The sequence below is a fragment of the Notothenia coriiceps genome, unplaced genomic scaffold, assembly GCF_000735185.1.
Source record: "Notothenia coriiceps isolate Sejong01 unplaced genomic scaffold, NC01 NC01_scaffold00037244, whole genome shotgun sequence".
NCBI classification, from domain to species: Eukaryota; Metazoa; Chordata; class Actinopteri; order Perciformes; family Nototheniidae; genus Notothenia; species Notothenia coriiceps.
The window spans coordinates 21,618,575-21,637,651 of NW_011369945.1; the positions used below are offsets into that span (position 1 = coordinate 21,618,575).

At 40.6% G+C, this 19,077-nt stretch overlaps 2 protein-coding genes across 2 annotated transcripts in view; one reads left to right on the top strand and one right to left on the bottom strand.

The window, feature by feature from the left end:
• The window catches only part of LOC104965414 (G2/mitotic-specific cyclin-B3-like), a 41,109-nt gene extending 26,291 nt beyond the window's left edge, over positions 1 to 14,818 (bottom strand). Inside the window, exons 1-7 of the mRNA XM_010794370.1 lie at positions 14,796 to 14,818; positions 11,536 to 11,656; positions 11,247 to 11,330; positions 9,692 to 9,961; positions 9,513 to 9,611; positions 8,304 to 8,396; positions 7,892 to 8,029 (exon numbers count right to left, since the gene is read on the bottom strand). Of these exons, the coding sequence (XP_010792672.1) occupies positions 7,892 to 8,029; positions 8,304 to 8,396; positions 9,513 to 9,611; positions 9,692 to 9,961; positions 11,247 to 11,330; positions 11,536 to 11,619 (768 nt within the window). The 5' untranslated portion in view covers positions 11,620 to 11,656; positions 14,796 to 14,818. The remainder of the gene's footprint in view (positions 1 to 7,891; positions 8,030 to 8,303; positions 8,397 to 9,512; positions 9,612 to 9,691; positions 9,962 to 11,246; positions 11,331 to 11,535; positions 11,657 to 14,795) is intronic.
• A 170-nt stretch (positions 14,819 to 14,988) lies between these two features.
• LOC104964954 (uncharacterized) lies at positions 14,989 to 18,807 on the top strand. Its single transcript, XM_010793868.1, has 3 exons — positions 14,989 to 15,067; positions 17,075 to 17,372; positions 17,656 to 18,807. Exons 2-3 carry the CDS (start codon positions 17,081 to 17,083, stop codon positions 18,159 to 18,161), a joined length of 798 nt encoding a protein of 265 aa, XP_010792170.1. The 5' UTR covers positions 14,989 to 15,067; positions 17,075 to 17,080; the 3' UTR covers positions 18,162 to 18,807.
• Positions 18,808 to 19,077: the final 270 nt, after the last annotated feature.

Genomic DNA, 19,077 nt, shown 5'->3' on the forward strand with positions numbered 1-19,077 from the left:
TAAATTGTGGTCGGGAGGAATTTACTCCTGGACGTGTTATGTAGTGGCCATAGTGGTGCGATATGTTTGACATTTCATCGAAGTAGGGTACAAAGTGATCTTGCAACTAATAATATAGCTTCTTATTTTCACCTGGATTTTGTCTAGAACCCCTTGTTGTAATCTTAGCAAGTTGGTAGTCTTCACCTCTGGCTAGTTTCTATCTATCTATTTCCTTTTTTCTACTCTTAGCAAATTACGGTAATATTTACATGTTACTCTATATTATTTTACGAGAGTGATAGTTCTCACGGTAGTTTGTTTTGTTTTTGTTAGTGTTGTATTTTCTGTTGTTATGTGCGGTGTATGTATGGAATCCTTATTGCCTTATTTCCTTATTCCTTATTTACACGTCATTAATTAAACGGTCCTTTAACATTATACAGACTCAGCTCGCTGAGCATAAGCTTCTTTTAAATGTTGAGAAAACCAAGGTAATGCTTTTTTCAAAAGCAAAAAAGACACCAGAGCCTGTTTTATATATTGCTACTATGCAAGGACAAGTACTAGAAGTGGTTACCTGTTATAAATACCTAGGTATATGGCTTGAGGATTGTCTTCATGTCAATAACTTGCTTAAAAAGCTGAGGGTTAGACTAGGTTTCTTTTTCAAGTTTTTTTTTCTTTTACAAGTCCTATTTCTCACTTGAGGCCAGGAAAAGGCTAGTCACTGTGACCTTTTTACCTGTGCTGGACTATGGTGATTTGATCTATATGAATGCACCTGCCCATTGCCTGGAAAAGTTAGATGCCGCCTATCACAGCACACTGAGATTTGTTACTAACTGTAAAGCACTTACTCATCACTATACCCTGTATGCCAAGGCAGGTTTGCCTTCACTAACTGTACGGAGGCTCAGTCATTGGTACATGTTTACCTATAAAGCCATGTTGGGTAAACTACCAACTCTTATATGCTCTTTGATCTCTCACAGAGAGTGGCAAGTAGCTATTGCCTGAGATCCCAGGATGTGTTTTTATTACATGTGCTAGGACTGTTTTAGGTACTAAAGCTTGTATGTGTGCTGCTCCTCTAGCTTGGAACACTATGCAAAACAAATTGAAACAGAGCATTTTAGTTCCCTTGCATAATTTTAAAGCTCGGATAGATGAAATGTTATTAGATATCTGTCATTGTGAATAGGTTGCTAATGTATACCTCTGTAATTATGTTGTATTGATGTCCTTTTTGTTTTCTGTTGTTTTTATGTGTTACCAATGTGCTGCAGGTCTCCCTTGAAAAAGAGATTGTTGATCTCAATGGAATTGTCACCTGGTTAAATAAAGGCTACAAACAAACAACAAAAGGTTTAATGCAACCTTGCTTTGAAAGCACCATGACTTTTTTTATTTCATGATATGAGAAATCTTGACCTACTTTTGTGTTTACCGGTGTCAGAAGCAGTCATAAAACTTGCTCCCAGTACTACAATGTTATTGGATCACACCTGAATTTTGTAAATCCACAGATACTCTCTCTGATAACTTTGTGTTGTGATTTAGTTTGTGTGCCCTTATCTTTCAGTACATGTTTTATTTGCAGACTTATTTGTGCTTTGTTGTATACTGCTCAGGATTGATGTATTTCAGTTGTGTAGCAAATTCCCCCGGGAGCATCATAGCATATTAGCTTAGTTTGATTATCAAAATTCATTCTGGGTCTAAAAATGTTTTTTTTTCATCTCTTAATTTTAAATGACACCATATCAAATGCAAACTTTCTGTTTAGTGAAAGTTCAGACCTTCCTGTACAAACCAATTTGGTATACCATTTCAGATAGCTACATTTTGAACTAGAACTGAACTAGGAAATTAATTAAATTTCATCTTAATTAACCAAATACATCTTTGTTTTAACTTTGAATGCAAATGTAAGATCTGCGTTCGTATACCCTTGATATTTTTCTCTCTGAGAAAATCAAAAAAGTGGAAAATGTCACCTGCAACTGTGAGGCAGAACTGTGTTGTGTGTGGAATTCAATGGTTCAATAGAGAATATAAAAGAGGACCCAGTGTGTGTGTGAGAAAGCTAAAGGCCGATGGTGGGAGACTTAAAGAGAAAAAGAACGAAGGAGAATGAGTGAACCTGAAAGGAAGGAAATTGAGAGAGACGGGGGAGAGAGGAGAGAGACCGAAAGATGATTGATGGAGCCAAAAAGCCGATTTCTTGCTTCATCTGATCTGCATTACTCCGCAATCAGCAGACAAACACACACATGGAGACACACAGACACACGCACACGCACACACAAACACACACACACACACACACACACACACACACACACACACACACACACACACACACACACACACCTTGCAATCAACACACATACACACACGTACACACACACACAACACACACACACTTCTGCAATCAACATTCAGGTTACTGATCAGCGACTGTCATCAAAGCACACATACATATAGAATGCACACTCCTACACACACCAACACACACACACACACACACACACACACACACACACACACACACACCGTTGGTTTAAACTGGTGATGAAGTATGCACTCATCCAGCTACATGCAGATAGCTTAGGTCTTTCTACACCCAGATGCAAGCTTACACACACACACACACACACACACACACACACGCACACACACGCACACACACACATGCACACACACTCTGCACACACACTCTGCTGGGAGACGAGAATCTGACAACATTAAATGTTGCATGCACAGGCCTAGTGTACAGAATGGAAGATTAAACATGTGTTCATGGTAACACCTCCCACCGTGTTTTACAGCTACTTTGGGTTTTGTGTTTTGGAGACAGACGGCCTTGCTCGCTTACCCTTTTATTTTCTCTATTGATCCCCGAAGGACATATTCATCTTTCCGCTTGCCTCCTCAACAGGAAGGTCAAATGGCAGGGTCGGCTGCCGCTTCACAACTGCTCCCCTGGAGTTTAAGGCCTTCAGTATGTTTCTCAAGGACGTCACTTTCATTTGAGCCAGAGAAACAAAACAAACACCTAAAACAAGGAGTCTTTTACGCATAATGTTTCTTTTTTCACATTTAGGTTATTCTAAAAACAAATTAATGACCATTGCCTAAATAAAGTATTTCAAAATGAATGACGAATAGGGTCAAGTTTGAAAAAACTGAAAGAGTTACTGTGTCTAATTTGCTGGAAGGTGCCCATTTTTTGAAGAAATATGAAAAACTGACATTAGACTCATGTGTTTGTTTGCAGGCTATTGTTGAACTCTAGATAAAGAGAAAAGGTTGGCTTAGCTAAAAATAGTTATTATAACAAATACAGAAATAAGTATTTGTCTGCTTAACAGGAAACATGCAAACCTAATCTAAAATGTAATGACATTTTCACAAATATTGTAATTAATGTATTGACCCTTTGCCAAGCCCCTGCTGCTACTTTGTGAAGCTATCAGAGCTAGCAAGAAGCCCACACACACATACTGCACTCCTTCATGAAATATCAGTTTTCTTGGAAGAACAAAAAAGCAATTTCGGAGAGTAACATTTAGAAAGTCTACAATATGCATTGGAATTATCTATCCAGGCTGTCAAACTGACTTGGCAGCGAAAGAAGGTTAAAAAGATGAAGATAGAATCTAAAGCCTTCTACAGATCACAGTGTAAAGTGAACCATGTTTTTTTTTATAACATTAAGCATGTTAATAGAGCCATATACTGTAGTTGTTAGAACCTGGATGCAGCTGTGATTGGGCAGTCCGCGTTCAAGTGCCAGTAGTAACATACTCATACACATTAAAATAAAGTTCATTTTACCCATTCCTGATTGCCACTGCATACAAACTGTACATGTTGTACTTGTTGCTGTATACATGTATTTGTTATTTGAATGGAGGATGTAAGACACATATTGAGCATGCTTGAACAGACACCTGAAACAACCCCGTTTAACAAGATGAATGGGGGTACAAATTTGAAAAAGATCTAAGGGAAACTAATGTCTCACTCTCTCTCTCTCTCATAAGCCAACACACACACACACACACACACACACACACACACACACACACACACACACACACACACACACACACGTAGTACTAGTCTAATGTATGTGAAGTCTTTCAAAACAAGTTCATGCAAACATACAAACACACGCCACGGATGGATGAGTGATTAGTAACTTAATGAAACTGAAGTGTCATCATTTTTCAGTTGAGTGCTGGAGGTTCGTTGAAATGAATTATGACCTCTGTATTGCCGTACATCTACCATTCTCTCACTCCATCCGGCTTTCCATCTGATTGTGTGTGTGTGTCTCTTTCTCTCCCGCTTCGGTTCTGTCTTCCTCTCTCACCTCTTCTCATCGTCCATCTCTCCTGCCTGCCTGATCATCATAATCAGATATGATTTATGGTGACACACAGACTCACGCGCACACAAATCGTTAATCAGATATTTGTCCTGTGGGCTATCATAATTCTAACGATAACAGAATCTCTGGAAGATTAAAAAAACACACTGCAACAAGATGCTGTCTGATAAATTACTCTCCTTGAGCGTTTTATGAGCCCCCACACACAAAAAGCACTTTTTTGTACTCACACATACCTGCTTAACAAACTGGCCCTATGTATCTAAAATGACTACAGTCATGAAAGCAGACAGGACAGAACAATCCGTCATCTCTGTCATTAGTTTCTCATACTTCCTCCAGCCTAACTCATTCTTGATGTGCTACACATGTCTCAGTTTAGCTGATGTGAAAATGCTAAATGATGCCTTAGTATACTAATGCAATTCATGCCGCCAGCATGCTAATGATCGCTGGTAGCTGATTTTAAAGGTGCAATCAGTAATATTTCACTGAGTCTTTTCACAAAATGAGCGTTATTTATGAGCAGGGGCTTGCAAGTGTTGCTGATCAATGCCAGCAACAGAGCAGCAACTCAGGCTACAGAGGAGCTTTCAAACTTTCTAAAGAGGCAGGTCTGTCTAAAAGCCCGGACACACCAAGCTGACACCAAAGAACTGACACAGACGGACCCCCGACTGTTGTGTCGCCTCGCGTCTCTGCGTCGTGGCCATGTTTCGCTCTGGAACACACCGCAAAGACTTCAGCCGACGGCCAAAACGCATGTACGAACTGCGCATGCGTGAGTGGCAATAACTCTCCCTACCAGCAGGCGGCAGTAGTGTGTATTCGTTATTCAAAAGAGGCAACAACCTGAAGACAGACTGCGTGATACACTGAGAGAAGAAGAACAGACTGCATGATACAAACAAACAACAAATAGCGTGTGCGTTCCATTTTCACTCTACAGCGAGAAGCTCATGGGGCTTTCCCGAACGTGTGTCGAGAGCCGGAGTTCAATGAAATCTCAGATTTGTTTGGATCCCTCACTTCCATTTCGCTTCTCATGCACTGATTCGCTAGCTGAACAGCCAATCAACAGAGTGATTTATTTTGCCGACAGCCTTTGGCCGACTGCCCACCGATTCGACATGTTGAATCGGTGGTTTTTCGGCCGAAAAGGTGTCGGCACGGCTGAAAAGACACATCGGTGCAGGACACACCAATCTGAGTAGGGCGTGTCGACGCTCATTGACGGCCTGGCGCCCATCGACGGCCAAAATCGGCTTGGTGTCTCCGGGCCTTAAAATACTTGTTTCTGTGAATGGGAAGGTAAAGGCAACTGGGGAGAATATTATGCTTTCTTCTGCACTCTATCGAGCTGAATGATTTGTTGTTCCAAAATGAAAAAGCCAACTTTTTTAAATAAATATGCCAGCCCTCTCTGGATGCATGTGAGTATGCAAATTGAACATTTGCTTTGACATTAGCGATGATTAGAAAATATTTGCTCCAAAAAATGTTCTCTATTTATTTTGCCAACACCAAATTAAGTGTTTGATCAGATATTCACTTACAGTAAGGAGATGAACCCGGCTGCATTTGAAAAAAGGATTTACAAAGGTTATTTAAACAGAAGCTTAAGCTAAATGTTAAAGCTAAAAAAAAAGCCTTAAGCCCCATGCCCCCGGTACCGGGGGCAAAACGCAACATCTTGCAAGAAACAGCGTCTGAGGGCTTCTTAACATTTAACAAACTATGAATGTGTCATACCCACTTAACGGGAAGAAACTCAGCTATCAGACAATATTAACATTTTTTAGCTAAACGAAACACAAGGGTAATACCAAGCTTCTGAATTAGCCCCGAGCGAAAAAAATGCACTTAGCACAGGACTATAAATATCGTTATTACTTATCGGATCTGCACAAACAAGATATCAGCTAGCAAGCTGAGATTCCACAGATTCTATAAATATAAGTATCAACACAGTGCGATCAAAACTTGCGGCAGGGGAAGCAAACCCAGACAACACACAACATAGCTTTACGGAGCAAAAACGGGAAATATGTCTTACCTTTTGCTGTTTCTGATCAAAAGTTGTGTTCAATGGCATTACAACTATAACAACTCTGATGAAGGTTAATCCAATGTGTCTGTGTCTCTTTGAAATGATTACTGATAATCCATCTTCATATTTATGGCTATAACAGTTTTCAGAGTGTGTTTTGGGCATTCTGGCTACGCATCACTCATTCACCAATGGTTAATGTTTAGATGGATTTTAGGGACTTCCCCTCGATTCTATTTGCTCTAATGGTTAAAAAGAGGTGTCAATCATCAAAATCGACCGAGGGGGGACAGAGATATGAAAAATCCACACAAATTACCCCAGAGGTTTTTTTTTGCTAAACCTCTCTAAAAAGGTCAAATGTCACTTGTTTTGCATCAATCTTGATACAGGGTACTTATTATATGTTATAGTTTGGATTCCTAAAGCTTTTAGTCTACCATCCCATCATTCTTGAATGATGGGATGGTAGACTAAAAGCTTTAGGAATCCAAACTATAACATATAATAAGTACCCTGTATCAAGATTGATGCAAAACAAGTGACATTTGACCTTNTTACCGGTTCTTTACTGATAAAGATTTAGCCCTAGAAAGCACATGGCTACTTAGCATGCAAAATGACGTCATTCTGCATGTTAAGTAGCCATGTGCTTTCGTGTTATCGGCTGAATCTTTATTTATTGATTAGATCACGTTACTCTGATGATAGTGTTCAAGACAGCCTATATGTCTGAACTCGATCCTTAGAGTAATGTGTTACGGAGCCTTCTCTTCAATATTGTTTCCACATAACGAGCATTTTGCGCTGCTCTTTTCCAATTTGGAAGCAGAATGTGTGAAAGCATACAGCACGATGCGGGGTGTGTCTCTAGACATCTCTAGACTGGAAATAGCGGGGCCCAGTCGTGAACTCGCCTCACAGGTGCACATGCCAGGATAGAGGACATCAGACTCCAGAGAAAACTTGCTCGAGTCCGAGTCCAAGTCAGAGCGTCAATGTACAAGTCGAGTCCGAGTCATTGTGGGGGGGGGAATTCACGAGTCCGAGTCCGAGTCATCGTGCGCAAGAATTCACGAGTCCAAGCCCGAGTCATCGTCAATCAGTGCGTGAGTCCGAGTCAAGTCACGAAAATCGGCACTCGAGTGCTCCATCTCTGCCCGTGAGCATCAAATCTAACCCACTGACCATGCTTAATAAAGTGTTTTTTATATATTTATGTGTATATTACTTACGTTTGTTATAAATACTTGATATCCACTGTGATAATTGATAGTAGAATATATTTAAAAGATTACACAAAAAAAGGAAACTTAGGTAAGACTGAATCCAAAGATCTGTATTTCGAATTTAATGCATCTTTTATAGTGAAGTGCAGTTTGTTGTTATTTGGTGAATTGACTTGGATCCGTGTCTTTAAAGTATTATTTGTATCTGTATTGTAGTCTCTGTGTTTTTACCTCAAACTTGGAGGCGATGAGCATGGTGGTGGAGCCGACCAGCTGCAGCAGCTCCCTGTGGACGGGGGTCTTTGAGAGGTAGTGGTCCGCCATCTTCACAGCCAGGTACAGAGTCTCATGGTACAGCTCAAAGTTCTCCTGCACACACACACGGTCAGGTCAACTAATGCACACACACAGAATAAATGAAACTGGAGAAGCAGCATGCGTGAGATACACACACACACAGTTTTGATGTCATTTAGTTTCTGTCATCCAGCTGAGCAGGGAATGATTTTTATAATTACACGCTTACAATTGCTGAGAATGGTTTTACTTCGATTTTTCAAATGGATTCCCTCACTCACTTTACCATTCGAAAATATAATCACTTATTCTTGCAAATGCACGAAATGCTAGCAGGAAAACCCACCTGTACTTCCACCAGCCAGTCGATCAGGATGGCTCTCATCTCTGGGTTGAGGGTGGGCTGACTGGGCATGTAGTTACAGAGGACAAACTTCTCCTGCAGACCATAAAAACACAAGAGGGGGAAGATTACCTTCTGCATTAAAAGCTACTTTAAAGGGGACATATCATTCTATAGAAGTAAGAAGAGAAGTAACGGGGCAGAAACCCTCCTATTTACGCAGCGGTCCAGACATAGACATCAAACGGCGACACATATTCAGTTGCCAGTTGCTATGCCATTAGGGCAGGGATATCTAGATACTCTCCAAGGTTTGACATAATGAAATGTGCTACTTTTAAAGCAAGCAGCGATGTTTTCAAATCTGTAATCAAAAAGCTCCTCAAAAACACTATCGAAGCAGTTCCTGCCGTTGCTACGTTAGTTCAAACGGTAACAACGGACTATTTTTCGTAGCGGATGCATGTCAATTTAAATAAATACAACAATTTTTTAAATCAATAAAATCATTTTCCAAATCCATAAAAGCATTTCAATTAATATTGGGAGTCATGTCGTTACTTTGTTGAGAATGTGGCCGTGTAATACGTAAGGGATAATGTGCCTTCATGCCGTTCTAGATCCCTCCACTTCGCGTCGGGCTCCTGATCGGCCTGTCGGTGTTCTTTCCCCCATAATGACCGCGTCGCTGCACATTATCCCTTACGTATGATTATATAGAGTCAACATTTGTTTTAAAGCAGGAGGTGCAAACGCTTGCCTCGGGGAGGGAGAAAAAGAGCCACAGCGGAGAATAAACAGAAGGGCAACCATGGCAACCATGCAAGGGAAGTCTTCTTCGCTGCTTTTGTGGCAGACTACAGCGCCACTTACAGGCCTGGCATATGTACTACAGCGTCTCCAGCACTTTCGATGATCGGCCGTGGCCCAACCTCTCAATCCCCTGATAGGTGGAGAATTGACCAATAGCCGTAGCGCCACTTTACTGACGTCAGGACAGTGTTCAAATCTGGATCAGTCTGTATCAGATCCGTTACAGCCCCTTTTTTTAGAGATTTGGGTATTGAGGAAAATAGAGAGGGTTGTGTTTTCTGACACTTGGTGAGTTCCCTGGAACACCGGGGACACATATTCATGTATAAGAGACATACAAGGGTGCATTTTGCATGATAGGTCCCCTTTAAATACTAAGTAACAGAGTTTTTGTCTCACCTCTCTCTTTTTAAGGTAGTCGAAGATGTCCTTAGCGTACTCGGGACACATGTAACAGTCTTCAGAGTTCTCAGAGTCGATGTCAAACTCCACTGGGATCTAGAGATCAGAGAACATTTGAGTGAGTTGACCTATTGCAGACATTAGTACAAGTCCAAAGCTTCTCCGGGTTCCCTCACCTGTTGTTTCAGGAGGTGTGCCGGCACCTCCGGGGCAGCAGGGGGCGCAGCAGCCTCCAGCTCTTCCACTGGAGCTGCTGCCCCCTGCTCCTCGTCCTTAGAAGTCTGTTCTTCCGTCACAGCCGGCGTCCCCTCCGAGCTCATAGATGAAGACTTTTCCAGGTTTGCATGGCTCTCCGTCGACACTGAAGTAGCGCTTGTTTTCTTCGCCTGCTTCTTGACCGTGTTCTTCTTCTTCCTCCCTGGAAGGCTGATCGTAACCTTATGAGCCTGTGAACAGTCAAAGAGACGTTAGGAATATAAAATCACCGCCTCTAGAAGGGATGACATGGCGATGTCCGAACATCTTTCAAATATGTTCAATATGATCAGTGTCAAGTACTTTGAGAAACTAGTCAAAAAACCTTCATGGCCCAAGCTGAAATATCACATTCTTTCAACACATCATCACCGATTCGGTCCATTTCACAGATGCCAAGCTGTAAATCTCCCAACATGGCAAACCAACATGGAGCTCGTTTCACACCGAGGTGAGGTGCAGAGAGAATCAATTCACACCTCAGTGGAGAACGACTGGGAGCCAGGTGACACCTTCAGTCAAAACCAAGGGATGAAGTGACACACACACCTTTTAGTTCCAAGTGTACACATCCTGTTGAGGTGTGATAACTGAAGCAATAGGTGACTTAGTTTAACCTCCTGATGAGTGCAGTAATGGTTTGATTTACAGAGGCCAGCAGAGAGACACTTTCAGAAAACGTATATACTAGGTGTAAATTCAAAATGTAAACAGTAGAGATTATTCTCCCTAAATGTGCACTTAGTCCAAAGGTTTCAGTCAGGTTGCTGGAGGGGGACAAGTTAGATGAGTAAAACATAAGAGTTAAAATATTTGAAATTCCACGCAGCAGTCAGACACAATGCTTTTTTCTCCTGTTGTACTCATTATCAAGCCCTATTTTTGATGCTGTGCTTCTCTCACTGTCAAACAAAGTGACCGTCACCTTGGTCACGTAGGGCCAACAATCAGACAGACACTGACTGATAGCCTTTCTTTGGACAGCACACAGTGGGAGAGCATCCAGAATTGAACCAGGATCATTCTGCATACAGACAGCAGCTAAAGAAACAGACCCTGTTGTTCTCATGCTTATATTTTAAGAAAAACAATCACTGCTGGAAGGTCAAGGACTTGTGTCGTAAAGAGCTCGGCTGCACGATGACTGATCTGACACTTTTAAATTTGAAGTACTTTTCCAGTTTTAGAGACACAAGACACACATATATTGTATTCCTGTGTGTGTGGGATCTGAAATATGACATGTTGTGAAGGAATAGCAAGGCACCCTTTGATTTTAATAACATATATAAAAAGAGATACACTCGAAGCCATGTTATCTCTGAAACCACAGGACCATTTCACTCATGCACCATAACATATCATCACGATGTACGAAGTGAGAGAATACAAATGGTCTCCCTCCTGGAATCCATGACTTCATCTTCTACGAATTGTAGTGCTTCTCTCTCCACAAAAACCTCAAACCAGACTCACATTTGTAATGTCGATGAAAGCAGTCCTCTTCTTGGGGGCTCCATGGGGAGGGGATGAGGCCCTCTTCACCTGGGGGCCCTCCATCTGCAACACAAACACAGGGGACTGTAAACACACGATAAAATCATCCCGTGCATGCACACAAAATATATTGTTTAGCATTTCAAGCCATTTTAAACATTGCCCTGCAGGCGTCATGCAGGAACACATGCTGCAATGCTGGCTTTGTTTACAGCCTCTCTCCTGCAGGAAAGGGGGTTATTTATGCAAAAAAAGATGCACATTTTACCTGGTTTTCCCTCGTTGTTGCATTCAGTTTGGGCATCTTGCTCCCAGCAGTCACTACGAGTTTCTTTCCCCTTACTACCGGCATGGCTGCTCCTTTATCCGAACAAACTCTACACTTTGTTCTGTTAGATAAAAAAAAGGCGGGTTGGTTTCAAAGGAGAAAAGTCAGGCTGCATTTGGTGTAGTATTTCATATTCATCAGTTTTACCTGGCTGCAGATAACAAGCTGTAAAACTGAGTTAGCTAAAACACAGTTTACGTATTTCTGTGTTTGCTGGGTGGGGTTTCCACACGTGACTAAGCTTAATATCGTCCATCTTATAATTTAATCTTACCGTGTTTAACAATTCCGTCTCGTTTGATTCAGTGGCTGGGTTTAGGAGCATTAAACACCGCATACAGCTTCTTTAGCTCTTGTAAATAGTCCAGGTTTGCTGTAGTCCTTCAGAAGCAAGAGCTCAAACAAAAGTGATTCAGCTGAGAATCCAAATCTCCTGCACTCCGTTCTCATTGGCTGGAATTTGAGCGGGCGGACCAATCACACACTCGCTAGGGATGCCGTTTCCAAGAAGCGTTGGTTTTGATATAACGGCTCCGTCCGCTGAATATTTTGATTATCAAACATTACAAAATATCTGATTATACACGAATATATTCGCATATTATATTTTAAATGTTTATATAGTAAGATCTATGACATTTAGAAGAATCAATTCTAAATATCAGAGTAAGTTTATAGATAACCCCGCCCATCTCACTTCATTGAAAACACAAATCTAACGAACCTTGGAGGATTTTCAAACATCCTAACAACCCATAGCATTTTAAACGGGTAGAGATTTTAAATGACGTTTTCCTCATGACTGAAGTAACTGACGGGGATTATTTCAAGACAGACATACACGTGACATAGATATGTTATGTAAACAAGTGCAGACTAACTCTGTCAAGCATTTTCTTCTTTCAGGGTAATTGTACTTTACTATACATGAACTGATGTAGGAGAAATAGAAATGATCTGCACACACACACACACACACACACACACACACACACACACACACACACTTATACACAACAAACATGCAGGTAATGCTGCATTTTAGCCCCCTTGAAAATATTTGTGTTTTTTAAAATATAGAACCATGTTTTTTAGACCCCAAATATTTTAAGATGTTAATTTCTGCAGAATAATTGAAATGATTGTTTAAATGTAATTTCTTATAAGGTATTCGGCAGGAAATATGTTGTTTTACAGCCTTTTTTACAAGGCTCCCTTCCAATACAGACTATCAGTAGGCCTACATGAAAACCCAATTATTTTAAGCAAAAGAGTCCACAAGGGATCCCATTTAAACAGCACTGATAGTTTCCCACTAACTGTTAATAAGACATGACGTTTATGTGGCACAACATCCTCAAACACGCAGAATAAAGAAAGTCATAATTCTTGTAGAGGATTTAAGTGTTCTATTTTTTATATGCCCTGGTAGTGCAGGTCTAGCATGTAATAACTTGTCTTAAGAAAGCCACAGGAGACTGAAATGACCCTTAAAATCTATTTAAATGATCACGTTGAGCAATGAGCTCACTGACACTGAGAAAAGTATTTCCTGATCTGGAGCAGAAGGAGCACAGCGGGCCTGCTGGGGATTCAGCAACACACAGTTACTGCAGCAACAGTTTGGATAATAGAGAAAAAAAAACACATTTGAGCAACCAGAGTGCAGGTTCAGGACGGACACCGGGGGGATGCTGGCAGCGAGCGTCCGTCCAGCAGCCAGCAGAGATTAATCTGTGATACTAGTCTGAGTAACGGGAATAGAGGCTATTAAGTGTAACTCGGTCTTGTTAAGCGAAAAAATACATAGAAGATTATTTCTTTCATTTTTGTTCTGACATGAAGACATCTCTGAATACACCCTTTAAATTCAGTCCATTTAAACGTCAAAAAAGGTACAAACATCCCTTGGTTATTTTTCCACTACACGTGCATGTGCTTAGAGGTGGGAAGTAACTAAGTACATTTACTCAAGTACTGTACTTAAAGGTGGGGTAGGTAATTCACTTCAGAAACACTTTTTGTTATATTCCGTGGAATGCTCTTAACATCCCGATAGCAATGAATTAAATGCTTTGACAATAAACACATTTAAAAAATGTCATCTGTGGAAGCCGTAGTGCTGTAAAAAGCTCGACCAATCATCTGAGCCGGCCCGGTTAAAATAACTGGATGGCCTACCTGCCTGTCAGCCTTCCATCTGTGCACAAACTTATCACGTGCCCTCATTGGTCATGTGTGCGTTCGTGTGTGTTGGAGGAGGGGCTCTGTAACGAAGTCTGAAGGAAGGGGCATATTTTTTCCGGTTGTGTATTTTTCAAACGGTTTCTCCATTCTTACCTACCCTACCTTTAAGTACAATTTTGAGGTACTTTTACTTTACTTGAGTATATCCATTGGATGCTATTTTATACTTCTACTCCACTACATTTATGAAAACAGCTTTAGCTACTTTGAACAAAATTAAACTCTAAAAATTAAACTAGTGGACGAACTCCTAATTCACAGAATAGTCAAATTATTCAATCAAGTCAATCAAAACTTAGATTTTCTACAACGGTAAGATACTTGATGAAACAATATTATCTAGAAATGTCACATGTATAAATATACTTTTATATAAACACATAGAGGCCATTTCTCTTCACTCTGCTTACTTTTACTTTTATACTTTAAATACATTTAGCTGATGCCATTTTTCTAATTTTTCTTAAGTAAGATTTTGAATGCAGGACTCTTACTTATTTTGACAATAATGTATTGGTACTTTAACTCAACTAAAGGATCTGAATACTTCTTCCCCCTCTGCATGTGCAACAAAACACTCATAGTTAAAAAGTCCCCTCATGTTCACTTTATTTGAACATCTCAACACTGCAGCGTTGGAGGCCGGCAGTACATACCGTCCAGTCTTCAGAGAGAGATGACATCTTACAACACAGCTTTATTTCACCTCCACTCCCTGTTTACATCATCCAAAACACAAAATGCTTTCACATGAGAGCAGCTTCAACCAGATTTGTCTCCTCCATCAGGGCTGTGATGAATTGTTTCATAAATCTTAGGATTTGCTCATTGGGTTGGGTTTGGACTTTAAATTAAGGGCGTCATGGAGATCTACACACACAAATGATCAGATCATCGAAACCGGAGTCAAACCACAAAAGTAATGCATTTCAAAAGATGTTTGGCGAAGTTACCGGTCTGAATTTGTGACGCTTTGAATTCTCCTTGGCCGTTCGTCTTCTTTTCTTCCTCTTGTGGTAATCTCTTCATCATTTTGATCTCATGACAAGAATTCTTTGGCAGGTTTTGAGTAATGTACACTTGTCATTTCCTTATGCTGTCAAAAAGGTAAACAGCTGCAACACACACACAGGAAGTGGGTGAACTCATCCGTCAAAGCATTTCCGTATAAACTCATTCGCCCCGTAGACACTAAACCGTGAACTATCGCCCCTGTTACCAACTGGTAAGTTGATCTACAGACATTAAAAGCTTCCTGATGTTTCCTGTATCTTGGTTTCATATTCTTTTGGTACATTTACGTAACTTTTGGCTGTAATCTCACCCTCTTGGCCCTGGAGATGCCTTCTTCCTCCTGCCAGGTATCACAGTAAATCAGGAGTTGCCCTTTTTTATGGGTCGTACTTCATAAATCTTAAAGTGTTATGAAGTTAAGCAAGTTTATTAGCCTCTATTTGGTCTGGAAACCTTTAAATATTTTATTGTTTCGTGTTATCTGTCCGGTTTTTTGGATGCTAAGAAAGGTTAACTCCTTTTGTGCAATATGAAAAAACTGAAGATGAAGAAGAGGTTGTTTAGCCTCATAAGGGGTAATAAAACTTTAATTACTTCCACCCAATGCTATCTCTTTGGATTTGGACGGGTGTGGAGGAAACACGGTATATTAATGGGTCAACTGAGGCTTGTTTGTGTTGAGATTTTTATACAAACCTGATCTTGATCTAAGAAAAAGTAAGGTGCGTCACCATTATAATCAAAGATGTTTAAATGGACGTACAGCCAGGAATAAAAAAGATTTCCTATTTCATAAACCTTGCTTTGCTCATCAGGATATCCAAGTTCGATTGCCAATAGAAGACATTCTTTGTTTTAGCTGTAATTTGTTCCACATTTGTGCATCATTCTCTATCTTGTCCCCCTCTCTGGGCTCTGACCGTGTTGAACTCTGATCCACTGAGCAGCACAATATGGTGACACGTCGTACAGTATAACGTTTGTTAAGCACACAATAGGACTGCAGTGGTCTGGTGGAGTTTCATTGGGAGCGTCATTTGCTTTGGCTGAACTGAGAGGGTGCTTGGAAAGGAAGGAGAAACGGTCTGAGTATGTTTGGTTTACAGAGGAAACCATTACCACATGGCGAGCGAGAGGTCATAAAAATGCTTCAAACCTGATTTGAGTCGCATTTTTATCTGCATCAAATTATCCTTAAACAGGATCAAATGTAACCATTATTTTTGATTCACAAGAAGGCCATTAAGTGCCAGATGAAGTCCTTTTACATTACTTTCCGTAAATTGCAGTCGTACTTTTAGAACCCGAGAGGTAGATAAGGAAGTTGTTATACCACGTTCAGTTTCACATTACTTTCACACTGTCTGCCTGATCTGCTTCTCTAATTTCTCAGTCAGAAAATACAAAATACAACCAACTTATCAACTGGCATATGAAGATACATTAGGATGGTCAAATATAAAGAGGAAAATACATATTTGTATGTTTGTGAATCAGCGCCATGGAGAGCAATGGTAGCTACGAGTTTCCAATATATTTCCTAATAAAAACCGTTTGCTCGAGCACCCCTGTTAGCTTATTATTTGAAATGAAAAAGTATTGCATGCTGAATCAAATTTAGACGAACACAGACCCTTTAAAAAAAATCACAAGTCAGTACAAAGCGTTTTTTCCACGTTGTGTTGAAATGGCTACAGATGTGTTCACGTTAGCATCCATTTCTGGTGTCTCAACTTGAAATGACACGGCTCTAAATCTATTAAATACGCAAAAACAATGTGAGTTTAGAGAAAAAGGTCAGGTAGCTGCTTTGGACCCCAGCACAGTTTTTGCGCTAATCCGAAAAACAAACACGTCCTGCTTGTGACTTCCTGTTGGCTCATTCGGTGAGAGGCTGTGGTCGACGCCTCAATCTTACTTACAGTATAACATTCATCGTGTTTGTGGCTTATCTTTTTCTTCTCTAATCTAAAACAGGTGAGGGATGTAGGAATAATAATCCTGCACCATTTAGGAGAAATATTTATGTGCTGCCTGGCATTTTTTGCAAGCACTCAAGTAATAAAAACAAAATAGCTTATTATAGAAAGGAGGCAATAATTGAAACCATTTTTGGACACTTTTCTGTACTTTTGAGCCTTCTGGCGTCGCCATGTTTTCCAGAAAAGGCAAAGATTTCCTTTAAATTGTACTTAAAGTGTTGCTTTCATCCATACAGGATCCGATGCAGGCAGTGAGTGCAGATCTAAGGGCGCCAGAAGCCACTCCGGGGGACCTCAAGAGAATCAGCCTAAACATCGAGGTTCTTGAAGAGTTTGCCCAAAATATGTCCCGGAACATAATCCAGTCTTTCGTGAGCCAAATAGAAATGGAGGAGGACTGCATGACGTCCAAATGTATTCAGAACCAGTTAGTTGAAGAGTTCGCCTCAGCGGTGGTTGATTTGAGAGAAGTTTGGAGAAGTCAAAACATCGAGGACCACCAAGATGGTTCCAAGAGTTCAAGATCAACTGTGGGTATGTATGTATTATTTATTATGTACACTTATTTGTATTTTTTTGTTTGGCCTTATGATGGCTAAAATTGGACGACCATTTTGTTTATATAGCACTTTAAATTGCATGAAATTATGAGCTGTATTGTTTTGTTTGATGTATGTTTATGTATGTTTTATGTGTATGAGGACCCCAGGAAGAATACCCAATGCTCATGCTAGTGCTAATGGGGATCCTAATAAAGAATAAGAATAACTGGGTGGAGGACAGGTTAAACATCTGTCTTTATTGATTGAATCCACAGAGATGGATCCAGACCTCCAGACCTCCAGAGAGACTTCTCGCCCACCTTTCCCCCAGTCGGGGCTGCCCATCGTGGGATCCATCGATTACCCCGACGCCCCTCCAACCACGCCTCTCCTCCCAGAGCTCGAGAAGAACCGACAAAGTTTCGACAGGAAGCTAAAAGGAGGCTTGGCGAAGGTTTTCCTGCCTTCACCTCCACCCACTACCCCGAAATTCAAAGACTCTGACGGAGACCCCAACGACCCCCAGGCGGAGTTGATGGAGCATCTGATGCTCTCGCTGTCCACGGATGACTTGGAGAGAGATTATTTGCCGGTAGGATCTCAACGTGGAGCCAAGATGGAGGCTTTTGCGGAGGGTCTTTCGTGCGACATCATTGACTGGGTGTTGAGCGATGAAAACGAAGAAAACATGGCCGACGATAGCGATCTCCACGTGCTCGCCCACCAACTGGCTGAAACCATCATCACTTCCTCCCTTGATGAAGCTAAGATGCTTGTGTAGTATATTAATGTGATTTATGGCATAGACACACAAAAATATTGAAATCAACCCACACATTACCTCCAGGCTGACTGCCAATGTCTCGTTGAAATGTGATTTACTGCGATAATATTGTTTTATATTATGATTTAAATTGTCTGTCAGAGTTTATCCCCAAACATAGTTCAGGTAAAGCTCATCCAGAGGAGAGTGAAATATTACCCGTAGATATTACAAAAAGTGAGCATGCAGAGATCCAACAAAAAGACGGTTTAATCGTAGGTAAAACTAAATCTGGCACTTTTAATGACACATATTTCCTGGATGCTGTTTATTATAGAGGCTGAATGAAGAACCTGAGGTAAGGGTTTGAGTCCAAGATGGATAAAAAAGAGAAGTGCATTGGCAGTAGAACTAATAGTTGTTTATGTCATTTTGACTGGGATCCAACTACAATACCCATAAATGTCCTGTAGATGGCGTCACAGGAGTAATGGGTTTCTTCAGCATGAGGTCAGTGAGGGTCAGCGGAGGTATTACCTAACAACAATTGGATATATGTGTGCCAGATTGTTGAATGTGTCTTTTAAATAGCTTGTGTTGTTTGCCTGGGTTTGTTTTTTTTATTTATATAATCAATGCTGATAATAAAAACGTTATTTTTGAATTCATTTTTGTAATGTATTAATTCGTTTATTTCGCAGCGACAAACACTTAAAACATGAAATGTGCCAAGTGTAAATATGCCGGATTTAGCTTTGAGCTACTTTCCGTCCCTCACATAAAACATTAACAAAATGAAAATAACAAACATAGCAGTACAAATACATAAAATGCAAGAAAAGTGTAAGAGTAAGAGTAGAATACCCAAGTATTTAGGACATGGTCATACACTATAGCAGCATTGTATTGCACTTTAATGAAAATGCATCACACC

Coding starts and splice junctions, on each gene's coding strand:
- LOC104964954 (XM_010793868.1), top strand. CDS start 17,081: ATGCAGGCAGTGAGTGCAGATCTAAGGGCGCCAGAAGCCACTCCGGGG. Junction 17,373..17,655: donor GAGTTCAAGATCAACTGTGG/GTATGTATGTAT, acceptor TTGAATCCACAG/AGATGGATCCAGACCTCCAG.